General features: G+C 39.9%; 1 protein-coding gene across 1 annotated transcript; it reads left to right on the top strand.

Moving 5' to 3' along the window:
• Positions 1–6,126: 6,126 nt before the first annotated feature.
• Positions 6,127–21,432, top strand: IYD (iodotyrosine deiodinase). The gene is made up of 5 exons (XM_008948547.1): positions 6,127–6,307; positions 15,076–15,270; positions 17,310–17,469; positions 19,334–19,490; positions 21,250–21,432. The coding sequence occupies exons 1-5, from the start codon at positions 6,127–6,129 to the stop codon at positions 21,430–21,432; spliced, it is 876 nt and encodes a 291-aa protein (XP_008946795.1).
• The last annotated feature ends 3,634 nt before the right edge of the window (positions 21,433–25,066 follow it).

Here is a 25,066-nt window from a genome sequence, read left to right as displayed (position 1 = left end):
CCAGTTTCTCTCTCTGTAAGCACAGACAAAAACATGTATTAGCAATTGGAAACAAAAATCTACCTCTGAAAAGTAGGGGGATAACTTTTTTGGTTTTAAAATACATTTTTTCCCCTCTGTATTTCTTCTTTGCATCAAAAAGACAATAGCAATGTTTCTTACATCAGCTACAAAGGACATCCAGTTATCATTTCTCTACTGCTATTACTTCACTTCACATCATGTTTTGAAAAGTCTGATCATGTAGGGCACAGCTATAAATTCACTGTAAACACTTGTTCGCCTGCACCATGCACTGGTGGGGAAGAGAGACCTGGGGTGATGCCTGTGCTGCAATCAGAAGCCCAGGCAGAGCACGTATGGGCTCTGTGGACCTGGGTGAAGGCTGGAGAGCTGCAGCTGCTGGTGTGTCAGCATGGGGAGCTGATTCTGTACTTGCTAGAGCCATGGGCAGGCTGGTACCTCATGCCTTTGGCATCAAAACTGGGTGGCTGTAACAGTGGAGCTGGTTCAGGTCTACCTATACACATGCTTCAGCTCCACACTTTGGGTAGTATGGACATGTAGTCTGCCTTCTGAGCTCCTGCCTCTGCATTTTGCCCCTAACTTCCCCTCTCTGGCCTGATATGCAGAAAATTAATTTGCTGTGATATTTTATCTGGAAGAGGCTACTCCCAACTTGCTGGCTATTGAGAGGGTGCAATTGCTGCCTCTCCTTCCTCTTCCCTAAACGCCCCTACTCTGAAGAGGTTGTAACAGGCTCTGTTATGCTGTGCTCTCTCACCTACCAAGTAACTATTCAGAAATTAACCTTTTTCTTTTTTTCTTCCTTTTCCTTGTGGGCTTGTGTTAAAGTTAACTCAGAATAACCCAAATTTTAACGTAGCCTATTATGAACCTATGCCTAGAAGTGATTATGGAAAAACAATATTTTGTGTTTATGTATTTATGCATCACCATGGTTGAGTGTCCTGATTTGAGCTAGAAGAGAACAAATTCTGTTCAGTGATTTTACTTTTCAGCTAAAGCTCTTCTAATTAACTGTACTTGCTGAAGTTAATGGCAGATTTTCACAGACAGTGTCCACCTCTGACAATGATAATGCTCAATGTTTATAGTTACTACTAAGGATCGGTGTGCAGAAAGGCTCTTGCTTATACTTGATCCTAGGGAGACCAAGGTCACTGCTGAATCTTGTGTACCACTTCGGGGGGTGCAGAAAGTAAAGAGGCTGCACCTGCAGGTAGGAGTGGACAGGACAAGTGACCCTAAACTGACCAATGAGTTATTCCACACCATATACATCATATTAATTATAAAGCTGAGGGAATCACAAAGTTTTATCTCTTTTTCAATGGTCGTTGTCCAGGAACTCCTCCATCCATTCTGCCTTTGATTCCAATCTGTGCATTCCCGAATCCAGTTCCAGAATACAACTCCCTCCTCAATCGGGTTCCTGTCTGCCACTGAGTTCACTCTGGGACTTCCCCCGTGCCTGTCCACAGCACCAGTGGTGACCGGGTTGTAATTGCCATCAGGGTAGTTGGGTTTGATATTGCTTTTGTTTATGTTTAAGTGTATGTCATTATTTTTTGTTATTGTTTCGTTAAAACTATTTTAGTTTTCCAATTTCTGTCATTTATTCTCAGAGAATAAATATCTCTGCCTTGTTCCCCTTCTCTTCCCCTTTGGGAAGGGAGGCGGGTTAGTAGAGAGTGTCTGTCATTTGTCTACTGGCCATCTGAGCCCTAACCCTTGACATCGGGGCCAATCACTTTCAAGGTCTGTGTTATCTGCAGACCGTTCGTGGTTTTTCATGTAAGTTCAGTGATGTTTTCAGGATCTCTATTTTGAGAGCTAAAAGTTTTAGTGAGTTTCTGAAAACTCAGTTTTACTTAGTGAGTAGCAATGTTACTGTCTACCAGACTTGCCATGGGTTAACTAACTCCTATGTGTTCATGGTGGTAACACTGGTACAGCAGCAGCAAGTTGCTCCCTCTGGTATGAAACTGGCAGTAAATTAGGCTCTGGGTTAAAATTTAAGTTATTTTCTGAAATCAGAAATATTTTTAGGACCACTATTGTCCTGTTGAGCATGAGTAATGGCTTATCTGGTACCCGAGAACCTAACAAATACATTATTCTATTTAAAAAGATATTAATGAACCACGATGTCTATTGCTAGTTATTCCTTCTGCCCTGTAATATATAAGTACAGGGAGCTTGCAACTGAAGGCGGTATACTGAGGACAAATGAAAGAATTACTCTATTACACTGTGAATTGTTGTCTCGTGCTTTTGTTGCTATGGGCTGTGATTGTATTACCCACTGTGCTGTTAGATTTCAAAAGGGTAGTTCATAAGCAGTAATAACATTTGCAGCAATCTGAGCTAAGTTAATGAAAAAGGTAATCAAATCTAATGCTAGAGAGCAAGATAGCTGATATCTTCAGAGGGGGCAGTGGAAAAGAGACAGCAGGATAGTGAGGGTCACCTTGCTCAGAAGTGTTGTGTGCTGGTCACTGGCACAGGCCAAGAGGATATGTACTAGATGTATCACAGAGATGAAGACGTTTATGAAGTTAATAATATTTGTTAGTAATGCAAATACCCGATGCATAAATTTCAGCTGATCCCAAACCTTTGTCTTTATGTGTTGACTGGGAAATTAAGTAGTTTGGATATACTTTTGCCTTGCCCATAGCAGATGTATCTTGAGTGGAGCACTAATCATGGATGGCCCTGGAACAGCCTTTTTTTTGGTCATTTTTCAATAAACACTAACTCAAATCTGAAACTCACTTCTGTCCCTGATACCAACATAATATTTTATTGCACATCTAGACAATACTCAGTGGCAACTTTTCTTGCTTCTAACTATAAACACAACAAGTTTTCTGCCTGGATACTTTCATCACCAGATATTGGTGTCTCTCTTGAGGGTCCCAACAGTGGTTTATGCACTGACTAGTTGCAGAAATAGTGCATGCATTCCTTGTAGATGGTGGAACTGATAATGTTCAGCAAGAAACATGTGCAACCCAAAAATGTGTTGTCTCTCACAGACATGTGTTCTATTTTTTGCAATTACCTCCTTCATCCTACTCGGCTCTTTTGTACATGCCCTGTTAGGATTCTTCTTTTTCTACTGCTGCTGTCCTTTACACAGATCTGCTTTTGACTGAGGTAAGAATTCTCATAACCATTCCTAGCCATTTGAAGTCATCTGGTAGTGTAGCCTGTGTTTGTATGTGGTCAAGGGTAAGATGATTAGAAAAAACAGGAAGGCGAAGGACTGCACAAAAAGTTCCCTCCTTCCATATATCTTCCCAAGTCTCAGAATCTTTGTACATTAGGTGTTTTGACCTAATGTTGTGCATTTCATAGTTAGTCCAAGCTGAACAGATGTATTGAATTCCTTTTTGAATGTCTATACATTATAGGTTACCTATGTCATCCAATAAGAAGTCTTAAGATTTCTCCAATAGTGTACTGATAGAAAAACAGGTAGGAAAGACAAGGAGCTAATGGTTTTGGTTCTGCCTAGCCATTCAGTCTTTTCCTCTTCTGTGTATTTGTGCAGCTCACATTCATATGGTCACTGATAATTTGTGCATTTGGAGGCTTATCTATAATTTATGTCTTTTGGGAAACTCTTCTGTTAGTCCCTATATGGACTCATCAAGTAAGAACTTAAGAGACTTGCCCTAGCCTAGCCATGAGACTCCTCCGAGCAGGATGAGCGGGGTATGCTGAGATCATGGGGATGATGGAAAGAACCTGTGGGGAATATCCAAAGCAGAGATGGAACTGCATAACTTGGAGCTCATGTCTGGGTGCTGAAAGATGGCTTTGTTTTCACATAGTGCATCTACAGTAGGATGGTAAAACAGGAGAGGTAGTAAATCAATCCCATGACCCTTGGTAGCAAAATCATGTGAGCTTAGTACAGATCTAACAAGCTGCATGGTGCTATCTAAACATGTCCTTGTAGCCTATAAATGACATTTGGTCAATACATGTTTTTGCTTTGAGAAAAATAAAGGACTATATTTGATACTTCAGTACTTGTTCTCTTTCTTCAGAACAAAATTTAATGGGAAGTATTAAAGAAAGAACTTTCAGTCCCAAAGCTTTTACTATGATGTTCTGTATCTTTTAAGAGTGTTTATATGGATTTCATGCAGTAATGCTTGAGTACTTTGGTGTTCTCAATGGCTGTATTTCTATCTAAATTTTCTAGCTTCTCTCCATGTCTGTTAGAAAAGCTTTATTAATTAATAAATAATAAATAATAAAATATAAATAATAAATAGCCTAGGAACAAGGCTATTTGTAATGTTTCTCCTGACTTTTTTGAAGCTAAAAAAAAAAAAAATTATTCTGTATCTGAGCTGGGCATCTGGGAAAGCCTAACCTGGGTATAGGTTTGGAGGCAGTTGCACTCTGCCCCTAAACACATCTAGATAATGTGTGCATAGCTGAGCAGCTTTCTTGGCCTTGCCCCTTAATGCAAGGAGCTTGTATTTAAAGAGGATATATGACTAGACCGCCAGTCAGACTTTCATCCTGCATGGCCAACCAGTATGGCCACATATTCCTCTCCCCATGCAGCAACCTGATGATTAATCTGTGCTTCCTGACACACAAGACCCTTTCTTAAGGCAAGCAGCAGTATTTGCTGAAGTGTGGGAAGGTAGGGAGCCTTTGGAGAGGCAGTGTCAAATGGGACCATAAGGATGTGCCCAGTGCTGCAAAACCAGTGGGGTGAGAGATGTGAGTGGCTAGGGTATAGACTGAGAATCTGTGAGGATGAAACCTGTGCATATCCCAGCTTTTTTCTCCTCTGTGCCCTGGTTCCAACATTAAGGAAACAGGGGATGCCCTAGGCAGGATCCACAATGCCCCCATAGCAGATGCCAGTCTCAGAGTATGATGTGTCAGGGCCCTGGGACACACCATCTCCTGGAATGGTTACAGCCATAACTTCTTCCACTTATCTTGGGTGGGCTTATCTAAAAGGCAGATTAATTTGCCATGGATGCAGAGACTTCAGAGCTGGCTCTGTGCAGCATAAGATTAGGCTTGGCAGGGCTGGTGTGTAGCCATCAATAAAAAGGGCTCATGGGTGCTAGTGCCTGCATGTAGCCAGTACCCCTGTACCTCACTCTCCATCACACTCCTCAGCACCCACCACCATCTGGCATTTCATCATCTAGTACGTCCCAACAGTACCAGATAAAGGCATCAATTCGGTACTGCTGTGCAGATTCAGTTCCCAAGCAGTTGGATGAGGTAAAAAATGGGTTAAGCATTTGGACATTGACCCTTCTTGGATTAGACCAGGATCCTATTACTTTTTAATCTTTCTTTGATAAGAGAGCTGAATCACAGTTTTAAAATAAACTGTAGCAAGATACTTTGTCCTCAAATACTTATTACTTTGATTCCTCAGATTCTTTCTTCTTCCCCCACAATATTGTGGATGAATACAGAGTTCTGTGAATCATCTCATTCATGCTTCATACAGAGGTAATGCTGCCACTTTACTTAACTGTTTTAATGACTCATTTGCATGCCCAGGGGTGGTGCTGCAAGCTGATATTCACTTGGTGGTATTCTGATTTCCTGGGATATGTACAATACAATTAACGTTGAGTCAAATATTGAAGACATGCCACCGGTTTTTAAGTCACAATCCTGCTTAGATTTTTCTAACAATCATTACAAGGAAGATTACTGGGGTCACCATAGCAATAAAAATGAGCAGGTTTGGGAGGGGGGAAGAAGTGTTCTGCCTCAGTCCAGGGTGTTGGAAGGTTCCCACACACACACAGTGGACATTGTTTATGAGTTTGTACATGGACAGTGTCTTTCCTTAGCACTTGCTCTTATAAGCAGTTTCTTCCCAGAAAATATTCAAACCTGCGTCTCCTTAACAAAGGGAACATATCACAGATGAGACTGTGGGGGCGGTGGCTGAAAAGTAGAAGCAGGATAGGGTCAAGGACTGAACCTTGGGTCCACCCCTTTCTGCTCATTGCTGTTTTGCCCTTCCCTTTTCATGGTCTCCTTTTTTAGGAGAAACCACTGAACTGGGAAGGAAGGCTCCACAGTCCTGTAGTCATGGCACTTTTTTCTTCCCTAACCCCAGTCTTTATAGCCATTATATGTGTTTTGATTGGGGTAATACTGAAGAAGACTAACGGAAAGAAGGAAAAACACGAGACTAAAACCAAGCCTTTATCTCGCCCGTGGGTGGATGAAGATTTAAAAGATGGCACTGACCACCACTTAGAGGAAGAAGGTAAGAAAAATCTTATCCATCTGAGCACTTTTGTTGTTTGAGTTTTACCTGCTGATATGAATAAAAGAGATGTGATCTTTGGACTTGTCACAGTGACAACAATGCATCGTGTTGCACTGCTGCTGTGCCTGAGCTTGTCAGCTTTCTGGGAGGAGGCTTTCCTCATGTCACGCCACTTGTTCTGTAGATTTCTATTTACTCCAGATCCACAGGTCAGTTCAAAAAGCAAATGCATTTTCAAAGACTCCTGTCTGTCCCTCTGCACAGCAGATCTCAGACCTTTGAGGGATGCCATGGGCAATGTAGTGAAAGAAAGGAGATACTGCTGAAGTGCCCCCAGCCTCTTCCCAGCCCTCGTTAATGTGAGCAAAGGAAAAACCCAAGGAAGGAGTTTCTGCAACCTGATATTATAGACATCTCATCCCACTTTACCGTTCAGTGCTACATATTTGGTCCCAGCACCCCCGAAAAGTTGGAAATGGTTTTATTGCAGTTAGTAAAAAAAGTCTGTCATTTGTGACTTCTCAGAATGTCCATGAAGAATTTTAGCTGGATTAGCACTGGGATCGTTTGGGAGCTATGTTGATCAAATATTTAAAAACAAAATGTGGTGATGTTGCTAATCTCTTCACTCATCTGTGTATTTGAACCTGTACAGAATACCTCTTTTTTTTTCAGTAGTGATTTCAGGTGCACAGCTTGGACAAAAGTCTGGGCACAAAATGTGCCCTTCCTTCGTTTTGCTTCCTGACTATCCTTCATAAGGTCCCTTTATCTCCTCATGAAATAAAAATCTAGAGAGTTCTGTTTATACAAAGTTTTTTTAAACTTGCTGTTAATACATCCTTTTTTTTGTTTGTTTTCTTCAAGCTGGTTTCAAAGGCTTTTCATGTGTTTTTTTCTTTTTCTCCCATGACACATTACCTGAGCCTGCTTCTAGGAATCTTGAAAATTATATTGTATTTCTGCACATATACCTATTTCTAATAACCATTATTTATCTTTATTTTCTCAGTGTTCAATGTTCTTTTGGTTAGTGTTGTGTAAGTTTCCAGAAATAGTTGATTAATCATTTTAAACTATGTTGACTATTTCCTAAATATACAAGATTTCTTTAAAAATTAGTTCATATGCTCTACCCTCCTTTGTTCAATGAAAAATAGGTTCAGTATAAAATTTTCCCATATTTGCTTTGTCAGTAGTGGCTTACTAGTTCAGTTAAATTGCTGCAAATTAAAATTCCTGTGAGTAGTTCAAGTCATAAACCATGAATTATCAGTGATATCTTTGATTTCAGCTGTTTCTATATAGTTAAAAATTTTAGATTTAGACAGACATATTTGCTCTTAACAAGGAACATCACTGCTACAGCTCCATATACGAAATGTTATTCTTTTATGCCTTAGTTGTTTTCCCATTTATTCAGGTGCTAAATTCAAAACTGTACCAGTTTAAAATTGCTTACAAAATATAGAAAGGTAGATAGGCAAGTTTGTGCAGCTGCTGAAAGGAGATTTATTTATTTTTAAATAAAACCTCTATGTACCATGTCATCCAACATTAAATTAGGATTTCTTGCTATGTTACTTTTAACAACAAATAATAGCTTTTCACTTAAGGGCATATGATTCAAACAAGCATCTTTGCAAAACCGGCATATCTTTTACCTGCAGAAAATTTAAAATAATTGCATCATCCTTAGTGAAGTTTTTCTTCAGCAGGGTAAAGCCCAGCCTGTGTGTAGGCCACCTACTACTAAGAGATATGGCCACCTACTACTAAGAGAGTATGGCCACCTTGGTAAAGATCTGCTGCTCTGCTAATGCTACAATTAAAGATGAAAATATTCACCTTGTTGTCAGAGTTAAAATTTTCACTGACTGACCTAGATGCTGTAATGGAAATATGGATGTGAACAGAAGTTTTCTTAATGGTAAAGAATATTTTACTTGCTATGTAAATTCTGCTACTTTACAAATCTACTTTATCAGAAAAGCGAATTTCTACTGAAATGTCTCAAGCTGGCTTGTATGAAGGGAATTTGTTAGGTGATTAGTTAGGTGAGGATTAGTTAGGTAAGATGAAATACTTTTAAGGCCTTGTGTAAAGCTAGAAAGGTGTAGGTGAACAAGCTGAATTTTAAACAGCCTTCTGACAGGAAGGGGCAGCTGAAGAGCGAGTCTTTTAATACACATCCATGACCAAAGTGAAGGTTCTTTGCCAAGAGAGTGAAGTGCTCCGTGAGAAAAGTGCTGAACTTGCTCTGGTGACATCAAAGGCCCCATGAACCTTTCCTGAAGTGGCACCAGCAGGGATGGTTCCCCTGAGAGGGGCATACCTTTGAGCAGCAAAGCGTTCAGTGGAATTAGCTGAACTGCTTGGGCAGACTCAGTAGAGTCACTTATTGGCAGTGAAGGGAAGAATGGGAAAAGCTCTCAAGGCAAGCTCCCAAGCTTGTCTGCATTATGTTTTCTGTAGCTGAAGAGAAAGACGTTTCACAGAGCAGCCAGAAACCCAATTCTTTGATTAAGTGGAAAGTGTACTCTCAGTCCATTAGTTTAATGCCTTAACTGGCAGTACTTCAGATTTGTTTGCATACCCATCTGTCCTGTAACTTTTCCCTTTGTTTATGAGATCCAGAATAAGAGATTGTTATGCTGTGGACTGGCAAGAATGGTCTGTACATCTGTATATCTGGCCATGTCTTGGATTACACCATGTGTGATTACCAATTAGACACAGATGAAAAAGATATTTCTTCAGCCTTGCCTTGAAGGGTGAGTCACAGGGATACTCTTCTAGTGGTGGGCATCTTATCCCAAAGTGGGGATACCTCATCTCCCACTGCTTTAGGTTTCCACAATTAGATCTGAATTGTTGCAAGACAAGTTCAGTCTTTAGCCCATTGAGCTTATTGTATATTGGTCGCTTTCTTGGCCATAGATTCCAATCAATACAATTGGGGGATAAGAAAAATACAGATCCAGTTTACAGTGGTGTGAAGAATGAGGTTGAATTTTATTTAATTAATTGTGAGGACTTTGGTGACATACTCTACTTCTCACATACTCAGGTCTATAAAGCAATGTGTAAAGGCCTAAATGTTTAATCTCTTTGGAAAATGCACTGCTCATCGCTTGTGATATTTTTTAAAATAGACCTCTCCCACTTAGAAGTGTTCCTCCTTTCCCCAAGATCAAAGGGTTCCCATGTCTTTTAATAATGTGACTGACACGAATGAGACAGTAGCAGTTTAATTTTCCAATTCAATGACAGTTCATGCTTTTTGTCATTTAGGAACACAGGATTTACATGGGCGTGATGCATCATTGTGCTTATCTCCCTGCTGTTGCTCACACCTCCAGCCTTTGTCATCAGCTAAATGAACATGGAAAATGGCCTTTTTTGACCTCCTTTCTTCAGCCTTGGTGGAAGGCTATTCCCGAACTTCATGCTAGGGATTCAAAATACTTTTTTTCCCAAACTGATTTAATACTACCCTATAACCATTTTTCCTGTTCCACCTTCTTGTTAGTTTAAAGGATACTTTTCCAGTCCTGGTGTATACCCTCCTGTGGCTTATAGACAGCATTCAGATTACCTCTCAGCTTTCCTTTTACTAAGTAAACCAGCAAATCTTCCTTTTGTAAATCACTCCAGCCCTCTGAAGATCTTAAGAAACCTTCTATAACTATATTCCAGTTTCAGGTAATTTTCACAGTATTTTGAAGCTGGCTTCTTTCTTCTAGGGTCTGCCTCTCAAACTTGATTCTTCTATTTCTTAAGATCCCTGAACAACTCTTGAGGTTTTCAGGATCAGTTTGCTAACCACTATTTATAACCAACTAGTTAGGCTCTCCATCTCATTTAGTACCCTATTAGACACACACTTAGTTCAGGATTGGATTCACTACAGGGATTCCTGTAGTGGCAGATTCTGTAGCAGTCTGATATTAATCAAGCCGAAAACCACAGCAGTTGCTCAGCATTTTAAGTCCAAGTATCTGAAATCTTTCTTCATATACATTTAAATGTTTTCCTATGCAACATGTCTTTACACTGGAAAAGTGAATCGGAGAGCAATTCTATGCTAAAGGAGTTACTTAGAGAAGAAACTGAGAGAGCTGGTTTGGAAACCAAATGCATTGGTCTAGACTGACATTACAAGTCAGGTTTCTGAAGGATCAGCCTCAGAAACAATTGTTAACATTATCTAATGGCCTTTGTGTAAAACCAAGGCGTATACAAGTGTAATTTCTTAATGACGTACATTCGGGAGCCAGCAACACAGGAAAGTGTCAGTGGTCAACAGAAATGAAGTGGCAAGTCATTGTTCTCAGTGTGAGTTTGTTATTAGGAACTCCTGGTACGAATTTTTGCTACAAATTGAGCCAAAATTTATTATGTGATTTGTAGGCTGATCATAACCTCCCTAAATGTATCCAGAGAAGAATTTTCAAGCAAGTTAGAGAACTAGTATTTTTAAAATGAGATCTCATCTGGGATGTCTGAGCCAAAATTATTTCAGGTTAGCTTAAAAAGCAGGAAGTGTGATAACTATTGTAAATGTACAACAGAACTGATGACAATCTTGAGAATGTGCCTAACAAGATAACAGACTGACTTAGCAGGATGTCTGTTGTCCATGAAGTGACGGAATACACAGAGATGTAAACAAGCGTTTGTAATGAATGATCTCACACTCATTCTCACTAGTCACCTTACCTTTAATCTTTTAAAGTACTTTTTTTCCTCCCTGGAAAAACCCACCACAAAACAAGCAAAGAAACCTTGCAAAATTTAAGTCAGCTTGACCTTAGGTAAAACTACCAGTTTTATATCTCATGTATCACAAGGTCAAGGTTTCTGTGCTAATTTACACCTTTCTTCCATTCCTAGTTGCCTAGAGATCATTTAATTGAGATGTTTATTCAACCAATTACATTTAAGATATTTTTATTCTTCTGATTTAAAGAAATGCCAAATCTCTCTGCTTCCTGATCTCTGAATTCTTTGATCTGAGTTCTCCAACTTAATTTTTCTTAATCCCTTGGTTCTCTCTTAACAGAAAAAACTAGGTAAAATAAGGGATAAAAAAAAAAAAGTTCTCTTGAGAGCCACAGTTATAGACATGCTTTTCCTTACCCTTTCATTTAGTCAATTAAATTGTGTGAAATGATAATTCTTAGTTTAGGGGTACTTTTTTTTATTATTAATATTATTTTTTTTATTTTTAAATAACATCCTCTCCTGTCATGGAAACCAAAGCTAAGAGAGTCACTGCACCAAGAGAAGAAGAGGTTATTTGATTAAGGTATTGGATGCTTCAGCTGGGAAGCCTGGTTTCTAGTCTTGTAATAGTATTTCCTCTTTGGTCTACGCCTGGAAAGGTATGTTTCCACCAGCTACTTGGTGACGATGATGCAGCTGAGGCAATATGACTCTCCTAAAGATGTGTCCTCGTCTAGCTATGACCTTGGGGGCTTCTGTAGGCTTCACACTATACCAGAAGGCAGTGCATTTCAAAAAACAATCCTTTTTTATTTTGGCCATGCTATGTTTTATTTCTTTAAAATCTACCACAGCATTGATTGTTACCTATTTTTATTGATATGCTTCCTGCAGAAGTTAAACCAGGCACTGCTGTTGTTATTATGTCTTTATTCTTCCTTCTCTGTCATGTTTTGCTTCATGTCCTCTACAGGCACTGACAGCTCATCCAGTTTGCTCTCTAGGCCTCTGCACTCCACTGGCTGCAAACAATATTCTCTTTGGATTAAGTACATCATCTGAGTCAGTTCTCTGACTACTGTCTTCATCCATATAAGTAGGTTGATCTTGTTCTCCAGTCCTTGATGGTATTGATGGTTTATCACCTACCTGGCTTTACTCTCCTTGTGTTTCAAAACCAGGTACAGAGATTACATGAATTTCCTCCAGCCTTTGCTCTGATTTGACAAACCCCCTTTGTAAAGGTTTTCAGTATTTTATAGACGAGGCTCAGTATCTCTAACTCAAAATGATTGTTGATAGCTTTGCAATAATATTAGAAAAAGATATGACTAAGCAGGTCTTGGGTTTGCTTGGGAGCTAAGTTTAGGTCATTGAGTCTCATTCATCAACAGCTGAATAAAAGGTACAGTGCACTGATGTATGGTATTTCCTACTTTCTGAACTTTCATAAAAACCTTATTGTAGAAAGTAAATAGTGAAAGCACACAAGAACTCTTGGGTCTTGGATTTAGTTTTATTTAATTGTTTCTAGGCTAGAAATAATCTATTTCCCAGGACATTTAACATTGTAAATTTGTGAAATGAACAGGGATAATCACAACAGCACATTGATGTAAACACAAATAGTATAGTTTGACCTGAAATTTTCACCAAGACACTAAACCAATACTTAGTCTCAGTATAATTTTCTGGTCAGATTCCACCTTCTGAAAAACAATGCACAACCTCAGCTGATTTCAGGAAGTTTTTTTTTATCGTAAGGAGAGTATTTTTTACATTTAGAAGCTCCTCTTACATGAGCACCTATGAATGAAATAAAGATGTGTACCATTCTGTGTAACTGCTAAATCTCAGTTCAACAATGAATATCTTTGTTGCAGTATCAGTAGTGCTATACACAAGATGGATTTGGAGAGAGATAATTAATTTTATTGGACCAATCAAGACAGTTGCAGGAGGCCATCCAGCTTCCAAGCCTGCAAGTCCTCAAGAAGAGCTTGCAGGAGACATTGCATGCCCAAAGGTTGCATGATTCTCTGTCCTGTCTGTATCAATGAACATCTTCTGAATTTCTGTACTAGCCATGCAATCCTCAGTCAAATCAGAAAGGGTTGATGAGCCGTCATCCTACAACTTCCTGTTTTTTTTCTTAGGGTTTTATACATTTTTGCATCATCGCTTTTCCTCTCAAATTTTTTGGCTGCCAGCCATCACTGCCCCAGCTTGTGGGAAAAACTGTGGGAAGTTTTGCATGTTGGCTTTTACCAGCATAATGTAGCTGACCTAGAAAATGGCATCCTATGGTACCATGCATAGGATGGGAGAGGTGAGAAGGATGCAAAGCTATAATCATATCTTTGTCTCCCCTCTCCAGCTACCCTACCGCTCTGAAACACGTATGATGTTGAACACCAGGTCCCCAGCAAAAGCTCTTCTTCTTGACATCCTATTGCACTACACTACCTGCTAGTGTAAACACAGCCTTTTAAGCCTGTAGTATTCTCTTTACTGTGTGTGGAGGAGGCATAACAATTTTTTGGTGGTCTGAAAGTTTCAGAAAGAGAAGATCACCAGAACTGTGGCAAAGGGCAAGTCCTAGTCAGCTGGTTGCTATTGAACAGTAAATATTCTATTTTACTAAGTGTAAACCACAAAGGGAACACTAGGAAGAGGCATCCACTTCCTTTTTAGTTTGAGTGTTCAAGATGACCACAAAAATAATTTTTACAATGGGTCACTGCTTCCTATTACCCTGGAGCCAGATACTTGCAGACTGTGACTGAGAGTGCTTAACACAAGCATGAAATGATAAACAAAACAAATTTTATGGGTGGCTTCTTTGTAAACAGAATGAAATATATGTTGTTTGGGGATCAGAATTATTCTGCTTAAATTCAACATAGGAAACCGTGTATATTGCAGCACCTTGGACATGCTGAGCCATTCTTGTGAATATTTCACTGCTGTTTATAAAAAGAACAAAAAATCAGCCTTGTCTCTAAGGCAAGTTCATACTACTAAAACACAGGAATAATTGATGTTTGAATATGCACTGGGATTTGCTATGATTCCAGAATAATAGCCTAATGGTGACTAAAACCAGAACTGGGATACTTCTTCCTGACTCAGCCCTTTGTAGAAGATAGCTCAATATTATTGACCATCCAAAATGCAAAATTTAAATGGCTTTAACTTCCATATCACAGCTGCAAAAAATCCCTGTTGATTCCAGGAATGCAGGGGAGGAAAAGGGCATATCGGAGAAAACAAGAGATACATTTTGTGGTATAAAAAAACCCTGAAGAGACAGATTTTAGTGAAATGAGGAACCATTTTGAGTTCTTAAATTAAAGACAAGAAACACAATATCCTGCATTTGATATATTGTTATCCTAAGTATAGATGCCTGTCATCCATTTCCTTTTATGCTGAAAGTATCATGAAACCAAAGAACTTAACCACAAAGTCACATTTGCACAGAGCCTAGAGTTGTAATGCTGCTTCTATGAAACATGAATATGGAAGAAGCTAACATTCAGCTCTTCAGAGGCAATTTTACACATATTGGTAGTTAAGCCCTCTAATTAACCTCAGTAATTTAACTGATTTTTTTTTCTTATTAGACCGCTCAGAAAGGAACACACATGTTCACATTTACTTACTGAGAAAATTGGGCTGAAAGATTGGCTACCTTTTACCACTGTTTCAGCTTGTAACCCGTTTTTACAGGCAGCCTTGCAGACTGAAATGGAGAAGACCATAACTTCTTTGTGGATCAAGCTTGCAACAGCCAGCCAGGGCCTTCCTGCCTCTCGATATTTAAACAAGGTGTTTATTCAGTAGCTGGAGCTAGGGATCAATGGGTTGTGTTAACTGGAACCTCAGACTTTGCCTTTCCAGTGGTGTAGAAGTGCAATGTACGCCAATGCAGGCCAAAGTGCACTACAGTAGTGAATGCCAAACATATAAAAAACATTCTCCAGGAAAAAAAAAAAGAAAAAAAACCAACCCTAACTACATTTATTTTCTTGCAGAGGTTGATGAAGAGTGGCAAGGACTTGATGAAAATGTTGCCCATGTCCCCTTCTTCGCAGAGCGCTACTCTGAGGCCGAAATGATTAAAAGGTCACAGATGTTTTATGAACTTCTTAATAAAAGGCGATCTGTCAGGTTTCTCAGTGATGAGCCAGTCCCCAGGGAGGTTATCGATAACGTCATCAGAACAGCAGGTATGGTACTGGGTGGTTCAAGGTCTGGGGATAAAAAAAATAAAAAAATCAGCATTGCTGTTCGGCTGTGTAAAAATGATGTGGAAAAGCCAAGGGAACTTGCATTTAGTGTATGGTTTTCTTAGATTCACCTGTGGCCATAATCCATGAGCACCCATTGCTTGATTGGAAATTACTCAGCTTGAACAGCTTTATATAGGGGTCTGGCACTGGGACGTTCCCAGCTCCTTTATATCTGTAGTGAACCCAAAAGGGAAAAGGAGCATTTCAATACCATGAAACAAAACATTTAATTTTCAATTTTTAAATGCTATTTAAAGTAAAATCAATGTAGAGTTTAGTGAGACATCCTTCAAATAGAAATATTGAAGTTTTTTCTCTCAAAAATATCAAACCATGTGTACTTCACATACTTTTAAATTTAATGCATTATGATGATATTTACCATGTGTGCATTTTGTTTGTTGTTGGTTTGTTGTTTGTTTTTTCAAAACAAATTGATGAAATTGTCTCGGCAATTAAAAATATTTTGGTTGACAGAAATGGTTCAGATTTATTATTAGAAAAAACTTTCAGTCTAGAACAGAAAAATTTTTCCAGTCCTTTCAACATCAGTGCCAGGGCTGTGTTGCATATGACTGGAGTGTTACACTGAGGACACTGATAGAGGTTATTTGATTGAATGTTAGAAATTAATTTTCAGGGGGTTGGCTCTTTTTTTTCCTTTTTTTTTCTTTTTTTTGAATTTATGTGTTTCGAATCAGTACTGTCACATCCTGGGCTAATCTCATCTCTACTTTAGTGACATTAACTTCAGCCAGGCGTGGTTTTGACCCTCATTATTTCTCTTATTTTATGAACCAGCTGCTGCTAGTATACAAAATAGGCACAAGCTGCCTTAGAGAAAAGTTCAGTAACCTCTAGCAGGATTAATAATATAGAGATTCTTAGCATTTGAAGTGCATTGTTTCCTTTTAAAAACTCTAAGCAGCTTTGTTACTGCTCTGTAAGTCTCCATCTTCCTCTAATTAGCTTGGAATCATTAAAACACTGAGCATGTTTTGGCAAATGCAGCAAAGCGAACAAGCCTGAACTGCAGATGAAGTACTAAATAATCCTGAAAGCTTTGGGCTCTGTGGAGAAAAAGAAAACAGAGCAAAGCATAAAGGTTATCCTTTCTAACTCAAACCTGAGGAGAGGTAAGGTTCATGATATAAACACATTTTAATCCAAAAGATAGTTCAAGCTGCTTATTCAGTGCTTCTCAAACTGGAATTGGTGCCTAGGTAAGCAGACATTATGTGTGTTTGAGACTTTCAAATATTTTTAAAATGTGTATGAGGGACTAGAGACATATAATTTATTAATCTGTGAACCTACACCGATAACTATATTCTTCAACTTCTGGCTTTCATCCTCTAGACAGTTAAAATGTTGTCCAGTGGTGTTGGTGTGTAATGATCAGGACTGAATGAACAAGTGCAGATTTAATATGTGCACACCTACATACACCAGCTGTCTTTGGGACAACAAACTCAAACCTGTAGGCTAAATGACAGATGTCTGCATTGTACAGCTCCTCATCTTTGTCAGTCAGTGACAGAGCCCTGCATGTGGTCACTTCGCTTTGTTTCCCTGAAAGACATTAGCTTTGCCCTTCAGCTAAAACTGTGTCTCAGCATTTGGTGCATATTCAGGTATATATTTTGGTATAATGTTTCGCAATAACATTACTGTGTTCATATATTGCACCATAGTACTGCCTCATCATAAGAACCACAAAGGGGTTTTTACAAATCCCCAACTTTAGTTTCCTCTAAGATGGCTCTATGAAATTACTAACTTCATTAATGGACTTCATATTCTTTGAGAAAGAAATGAATATGATTGTCTGCTGGAACTTATCTGAGTCCTTTCCATCTCATCCACTTGCTCTTCCATTGCTCTGTTGTAGTCTGAAAGCCTACAAGGAAGAGCTGATACTTCTTACTGCACGCCCTGCTTCCTGGGGTTTCATTTTGCTCTGTTTTTATATGAAGGCACTTCACCCAGTGGAGCGCACACTGAGCCCTGGACCTTTGTGGTAGTGCAAGATCCATATTTAAAACATAAGATCCGTGAGATTGTAGAAGAAGAAGAAGAAATCAACTACAAAAAAAGGATGGGAGACAGATGGGTTAATGACCTGAAAAGACTGAGGTATGAAAAAGTTAGTTGGTTAAGAGTTTTGAAGGGAGCCATGTTTCAGTCTAGGAAAGACTATACCAGGATATTTTAGTAGTGATTTTCCCCCTCCCCCTGCATTTTTTTTCACTTCTTTTCAGGAAAACAAAAAACAACATAAAACCTGACAATATTCAGCTCAATTTTTAAAACCTTGATTTAAAATTGTTCTTTCAAGTCTGTGCTCCTTAAACTCTCACCAGTTTTCTGATGCTGCTCAGGTGGGCAGCTGTAAATATTTCCCATGTCCTCATCACAGGAAAAGACGGAAGTTGGTGTCAGAGGCTTCTCCAGCCAGAGAGTTGCAAGAGTAGCTATAATATGGTCCTTTTGTTAATTTACAGCTGGGAAGCAAAGACTCCTGTTTGGGGAAAGTGGAGTTTCCACCCAGGAGGAGCTTAAAAAAAAAAAAAATTGTCTTTATGTTCATTCTGTCTGCCTTGTTCTAAAGGCCAGGTGAGATGCAGCACCTGACTGATAACACACAAAAGAAAAACTCACTATGCCTGTGTGCTTTAACTTTACCAGAAGAGGGATGAAATAAGTGACTCAGATGTTTGGTACCATCTTTCCTGTTGCATGGCATGGTCTTCATTCTCAAGATGACGGCAATCTTACTTAAAGCACTACAGTTCAGAAAACTGAAGTGATAAAAGAAGCTTGTCTGAATTCTTCTAGTATCCTTTTCCATTTTTTACTATCTCTTGCTTTTATTATATTTCTAAGGTTCACGTTTAGAAAGAAAAGGTTAAATATATATGTAGAATTATGCCTTGGTGGCTGGTTCATAAATTGCTTCCAGTAAAGGGATTATGCACTCTCCATCTTTAAAATTCTCCAAACATTTGGCTCCGTATTTTTTTTTTCCTATGTAACCTCTGCTGCCATAACTCATCCTACTTTTTTCCTGTTGTTTGACAGACAATGAAGCTCCCAAATTCATTGGGAGCTTTGTTGCTGACCGAAGTAGCCCCAAGGCTCGTCCCTATGCAATTGCTAAATTATCCAATATTTAGTTGTTCCAAATGCCTTCCAATGTCTGACTGACTTGCTCAACTTCACACAATGGGAAGCCATTTACTGAGTCTTAGTTTGTCAAATGAAGCGTATCTGCAGAACTTTATGAGGTTGATTTCCCTACTTGTTTCATGATGTTATTGTTTTTTAGGTGTTTATACCATATGTAACTTTATATCCCATGCAGACAACCAAAAGATAGTACCTTTTATATTTTGAGTTAGAACAATAGATAGCACACATGTTCTTATCTAAATCCTATATCACAATTGCATATATTAGTATTAAAAAAAAAAATGGGAAAAGAATTCTAACAGGTCTGAAATACCCAGAAAAAGAATAATTTTATTTTGCTGTGAGATTATATTTAGTTTTACACCTTAAACCAAGAAGTTTTGAACTTTTCTGCCAGCAGTTTACGCTGCTATCACAGAAAGTCAGCATTGCTACTAACTGATGGAGCTGCAAGTCTACAAAATGCCAGAAATTAAATAATCTTGAGACCAAATGCTCATGAGGCCAGTTCAGAGATAAGAGGTCAAGAACTACCTCCTATTTTTATGCAATACCACTCTTCAGAGTGAGTGCATCAACTCCTCAGCTGAATCTGTTAAAACTGAGAACTCTATTCAAGCTTTTTTTTTTTTCCAGAAATATTTCTGTTTAAGCTGATAATGCTTAATCCTTTGCAGTAAATGTTCTAAGCTTCAGTGTACTTCTATAATTGTCATGTACTTTTAGTGCCCCTTTTAGATAGTATATGTGACTTACGGGAGAGTGAAAAGGTTGCAAAATAAGTGTCTTAAACATTATTCTTTTGCAGAACAAACTGGATCAAAGAGTACTTGGACACTGCTCCATATTTGATCCTCATTTTCAAGCAAGTATACGGGCAGCTTCCAAATGGCAAAAAGAAGACTCACTACTACAATGAAATCAGTGTTTCTATTGCCTGTGGTATCCTGCTTGCTGCTCTGCAGGTACATTCACAGAACCAACATACTGGGAGTCAGTGTATCAGTTCTGATTATATACCAAGACTATTCTGCCCAAATGAGGGTGTAACCCAATTTAGATTTTAGCGTTAACAGTCCTCTGGATGACTCAAATTCTAGGCAATATGTCTTAGTTTTGAGTTTTAAAGTTATTCTGCACAGCCCTACGTCTGAGAAGGTAATTCCTCAGTACTGGTTAACAAGAAGAAACAAGCTTACTTCCAGAGTTGTCACTTTTCTCCCAGCATAGGCTTCAACACCTATGGTTTCTGCTCTGTGCTTGCAGAGCTGACAGGGTCTGCAGACTATCCAAGCATGACTGTACTGTGCCACACTGGCCCCTTCTTTTGAGTAATCCCTAAAAGAGAGCTTGACCCCAAATCATTTTTAGTACACAATGCTGGAAAAAAAAATCAGGGACATATTTCACAAAACAGGCTGTACTATTTCAATCAGCCTTTCTGAGGCATTTCTGAAAGTGGACTGATTTCTAAAGCTCAGCATGCTGACCATCAGCCAGTTGGATTTTCTCGGTGGTGTCTCAGTGCTCAGTTCTGATGTACTCACACAAGTGTTTAAATAGTGAAGCTATTCTGATAGTTATCTTGGCCTGTCCACAGGATAACAGCAAGGTGCCACCTCTTATATTAGGCCAATTTCCTGGCAGGAACTTGCATTTCTCCTTCATTCTGTTTTGAGTGACAGTTCCCTTCCCACACTGCTGCTCCTCAGGAGGATCTTCAGGATGGGAAATCTGAGAAGCGAGCAAATGCAGAAGCACATTGCTGGGATCTTGCTGCTGTGCAACTGCACAGTGCTCTGTATTCCCCCTCCATGGAGCTGCAAGCAAACAAAATGCACAGGGAATGGGGCAGAACCAGCATTGTGTCACTGGTACCTTAGTCAGAAGCAGTAGGAGTGAGCCAGCCCCCCATCAGGTGGTGTTTCTGAGGCTTCCCACCAGCTGTCAGGTTCCTTAGTGCGGTGTCTTTGCCACCTCCTACAAATTGATTGACAATGTTAAAGGACACAGAGCCATTGACTCATAACATTTGGCACTGCCATTATTAGTCCTTCTCTTGATAATATCATAGAGATTACTTAACACTTGCCTGAGCACCTCTCCTTGACTGAATTTATACTTCTAAGCCTCCAAAAATGTTTGAATTACATAAAGGGAGAGACTGAAATTCACATGTGTAACTCTCAGGAAGCACCTCAGCTGTGTGGTCATATCTTGGATAATATCAGCTTGTTCTTATTTGTCAGACTGCTTAGATTTTTTTTTTTTTTTGTGAGATTTTGTATGAGAGAAGGAGTGGTACGCAGACTTATCTTGGGGTTCTCATGTAAGCCAGAACATTGGCTACTGTAAGAGCTGTCAACAGACTCCTGTGACAAATTCTGAGGCAGAGCCTGTGTCCCCCATCCCCATGACGTACAGCTCTTAAGCAGGAACAAGTATTCACAAAGCTATTAAGGCATCTTTCTGCCAGCTGTATGGAGGCAAGCACCCAAACATTTGCCTGTAGAGCCAGATGAACTCCAGGGGATGGTATGCCAGTGATCCCCCTGCTAGCTGCTGCTGAGGCTGTTAGTAAATCAGACATTCTAACAAAGAGTCCAACAAAGAGGTGTTTCTGGTCTAGTCAATAGGACTGGACAATGTGTACAGGCCTGGCTGGAGCAGCAGCTACACAGAGCACAGACCTCTGTCTCACTCTCGCTGTCTGTCTGTCTGCAGAACGCAGGTCTGTACACAGTGACCTCCACACCTCTCAACTGCGGACCCCAACTCCGGGCATTGCTCCAGCGCCCAGCAAACGAGAAACTGCTCTTGCTGCTCCCTGTTGGCTATCCCAAGAAAGATGCTACTGTGCCTGCGCTGATCCGAAAGCCGCTGGAAGACATCATGGTGCTCATGTGAGCCCAGCGCCACGAGGAAGGAGCGCATCGAGGAAGCAGCAGCAGCGCGCTGACAGTTGTCACTGCTGCTCCTGTGTGTCGTTCTCCTGTGTCACTGCTGCTCTGGCTGTTTACACCTCTATTTCTTTCAGTGCTAGCAATCTACTAACAGCAGTGAACAGTCAAGCACTGTACAATTGACAGGTGCTATGACCAAAGAGCCAAAGCAGTTGTTCCAGGGAACGCATACAATGGCATTTAAATGACCTTCATCACTCGTTTCTTTTTATGCTTTATAGGGACAAATCTTTCCTTGAACTGGAACGTATATTCTCCTTACACTTTTGTGATTGCCATTATACAGTTCATTTCACTTCAGAATTTTAATGGACATTGTATTAAAAGATATAATGAAGTCTTATCTGGATCTGTGTGTCCTGTTTAAATGACCCTCCCCCTTCACTGTACTTGGTACTGCATAGGAGGAAGCTCTCTTTCTTATATACAGTAGCATTTTCCGCACTTTGATCTCAAAAACCTTGTCCACGCCAGGCTTTCTTAAACTATTCCTGTACAAGTGTCTTCAGCTGGGGGACATCTAGCAGGAATAAGGCATCCAAGTAATTTCCTTGTTACCATTTATTTATACCTGTTCCAGGCACAGTGAGATCATACGGTAGCTGTCAGTCATGCCTAGAAGCAGCCCAAAGGGAACTACTATTCTGATTATCCTGCAACTATACCAGTTTGACACCCTGAAATTTAAACTGCTTTAGAGACCCTGCCATGTAAGAGGTGCTTTCACATCACACTATATCAGGCATACTTAGGTTTATTTTATGGCCATTTCCCACAGAAGCAAGGCTCCCTACTAAAAGCCTTGTCTGCAGGCAAGATGTGAATGGGCACCAGTGGGAGCTGCTCACTGGAAGGGTTGATGCTGCTGATACCTGCGCTGGCAGAGCCCCCTCGTGGGGTTGCAGTTGCTGATGGATTTGCAAGAAGCACGAAAAGAGAAATGTCCTTCCCTGAAGCTGCCTATATTCTGTGAAATACTTTCCCACTTTGCTGCAAGTAACTTGAGGCAAATTCAGCCAAACTGGCTTCAGCCTTTCTTGGCAATTGCTCAAGTTAACTTGCTCCACCTCGTCTGAAGTCAGTCCTACTTAATGTGACCTTTTGTCAGATGAGGAAGTGGAGGGGATAATATTTTGCAGAGGTACAGCTTTTGGCAGTGTCAAGGTCTCTGAGAAAAACTATTTTCCTTTTTGGCAGACCATTTTGCTGGTATTTAGCGGGCATGGCTCTGTGTTCATCTGCTTCACTAGCCCAGTTTCACATCCTCAGTGGTACAGCAATGGAAGAAAGAGTTTCTCATGCAGGCCTACTCTGAAATCAGCTTTTATAACTGCAGTAAAATAAAAAAATAAGTCCTGTGTCTGCATGTGTGCAAGGTCTAAAAGCCAGTCAGGGAGGGAGGGATGAGCTGAACCAAGCCAAGGCCAGCAGGCTGAAGGGCCCCAGTTCTCAGGAATACATATTAAAGTTACTGCAGCAGATTTTCCTTCTGTGCAGATGCTGCCCTGCCGTATCAGGCCCCTTTGCAAAGCAGTTCATGCCTGCTGTAAGTGTATATAAGCCCTTTTATGTTAGTTTTAATTCAGAGTTCACACAGATAGAGGACTGAACCTCATCGTTTTGCAATCTTCTCCTATAGCTACGGAAATAAACTGCTTCTGCCTGGCATTGTTCTGCAAAATAGATGGCGTGCTTATTCCACACTAGCACCCAGAGAAGCTTTGCCAGTTAATTCAGCTTCAAACTACAGGAGTTTGTACATCTAAGGCTATTTCTAGTACAATTTTGTAACTGAAACCCAAAGAACCAAACCCCTTTAAAAATACGAAGAAAAATGTCACAATAACAAACATTGGTATGTACCAATATATGTCGTTATATGAAAAAAGATTAATGGTGGGGGTTTTCCTTCCATGTGGTGATTCCAGAAACTAATATACACATAGTAGCTGAAAAACCAAGACCTCATACCTACTAGATGGGAAAGATTCTCTCCAGGAAAATACTTCTGGAATTAGAAAACATAAGCAAAAGAAGTTGGTTGTTTTTTTTTTTCCCTCATATACAAATGCTTATTCAAATACAAATAGTCCAATGGTGTTACAACTGCTGATGACACTGCACAGTCTTGTATAAATGATGTTAGTGCTCCTGTTGTGATAAGCCTATTTGGAGTCGTCAGTGTTCTCTAATAAGTATGCTGTCTTTACTTAAAACACAAGGAATAAATTCTGCCTTTCCGTGCAGAACATTATTAAATAAAATTCAGTTTAGCATTTAAATTGTTCTGCGCTTAACTAGGGATTATTCCTTTGTTTGGATGAGAGAAAAATGGTTTTTTTTTCAGGAAAAGAACATTCTGGGAGGAACGTTTCCCACACAACCATCAGGCATTTCATTTTTATATTCCTCCTTTTGTTATGTTTAAAACCAAGATTAAAAGATTTGACAGGATGTGCAAAAGATGCTGGAACTTGGCATGTCTCCCCATGACACCTTAGGGTACATCCCCTGAAGGATTTGGACTCAGTCTACCCATATCCCCTTTAGAAAACTTGGCTCTAGCTACCGGTTTTCTAGAATCACAGAATAATCAAGCTTGTAAGGGAACATCTAGCGTTCATCTTTTCCAAACTTCTGCTTCTTTCTGCTTCTGCTTAAAACAGGTCTATTTAGATCAGGCTGCTCAAGGCCTTGTCCAGTCAAATCCCAAGCAGCTCTAAGGGTGGAGAGTACGTAAGCTCTTCAAGAAATCTGTGTGGTATTTATTCACTTCCATGGTAAAACCCCCACATTTTCCTGCTATCTAATTGGAGTTTCCCATGTTTCAACTTTTCACTTCCTCTTGGCCTATTGCTCCAAGAAAAGTCTGTCTTTCTCTTCTCTGTGTCTTCCAATCAGACAACTGCAGGCAATAATTAGATCTCCTCTAAGCCTTCTCTTCTCCAGACTGAACACAGGTCTTGGTGCTCTAGCTCCCTGGCCAGCTTGGTGGCATCTGCTGGACTTGCTCCAGCATGTCACTATCTTCCTTGTACTAAACAGGCCACAAGCAGACACAGTACACCAAACGTGGTCTCACAAGTGTAAGATAGAGAGGAAGGATCACTTCTCTGGACCTGCTTGCTACACTCTTGCTAATGGAGCATGGGATGTGATTGGCTGCTTTTGCTGCAAGGGCATGCTGCTGATTCATATTCAACTTGCTGTTTGTCTGGGTTTCTTTTCTGAAGAGCTGCTTGCAGCTAGCTTGCCCCAGGTTATTCCGTCCTAGATGTAAGACTTTTTATTCACTTTTGATGAAATCCATGAAGGTCCTATCAGCTCATTTCCCCAGCCTGTTCAAGTCCTTCTGGTTAGCATCCCCACTCTCCAGTGTTACAACCACTTCCTGCAATTTGATGTCATACCCAAACTTGCTAAGAGTGCATTCTCTCCTGTAGTCTTTTGTCCTTGCTTCTCTTCAGGCTGTGGTAACCCTCCCCAGGCATATCTAGTTTAAAGTCTTCCCTACAAGTTTAACAAGCCCATTTCCAAACATATGCTTAAACCTTGTAACTTAGAAGCATCCTATCCCT

This window comes from Merops nubicus, unplaced genomic scaffold, assembly GCF_000691845.1.
Source record: "Merops nubicus isolate BGI_N331 unplaced genomic scaffold, ASM69184v1 scaffold4491, whole genome shotgun sequence".
Taxonomy (NCBI): Eukaryota; Metazoa; Chordata; class Aves; order Coraciiformes; family Meropidae; genus Merops; species Merops nubicus.
The sequence above is the reverse complement of the archived record's forward strand: the minus strand, read 5'-3'. Positions and strand labels throughout refer to the sequence as shown.

Bases quoted from the DNA above. Each gene is read 5' to 3' on its own strand.
- IYD (XM_008948547.1), top strand. From the start codon at position 6,127: ATGGCACTTTTTTCTTCCCTAACCCCAGTCTTTATAGCCATTATATGT. The intron at 15,271-17,309 runs GTATGGTACTGG...TTTTATATGAAG, and splicing joins TAACGTCATCAGAACAGCAG to GCACTTCACCCAGTGGAGCG. The intron at 17,470-19,333 runs GTATGAAAAAGT...ATTCTTTTGCAG, and splicing joins AATGACCTGAAAAGACTGAG to AACAAACTGGATCAAAGAGT.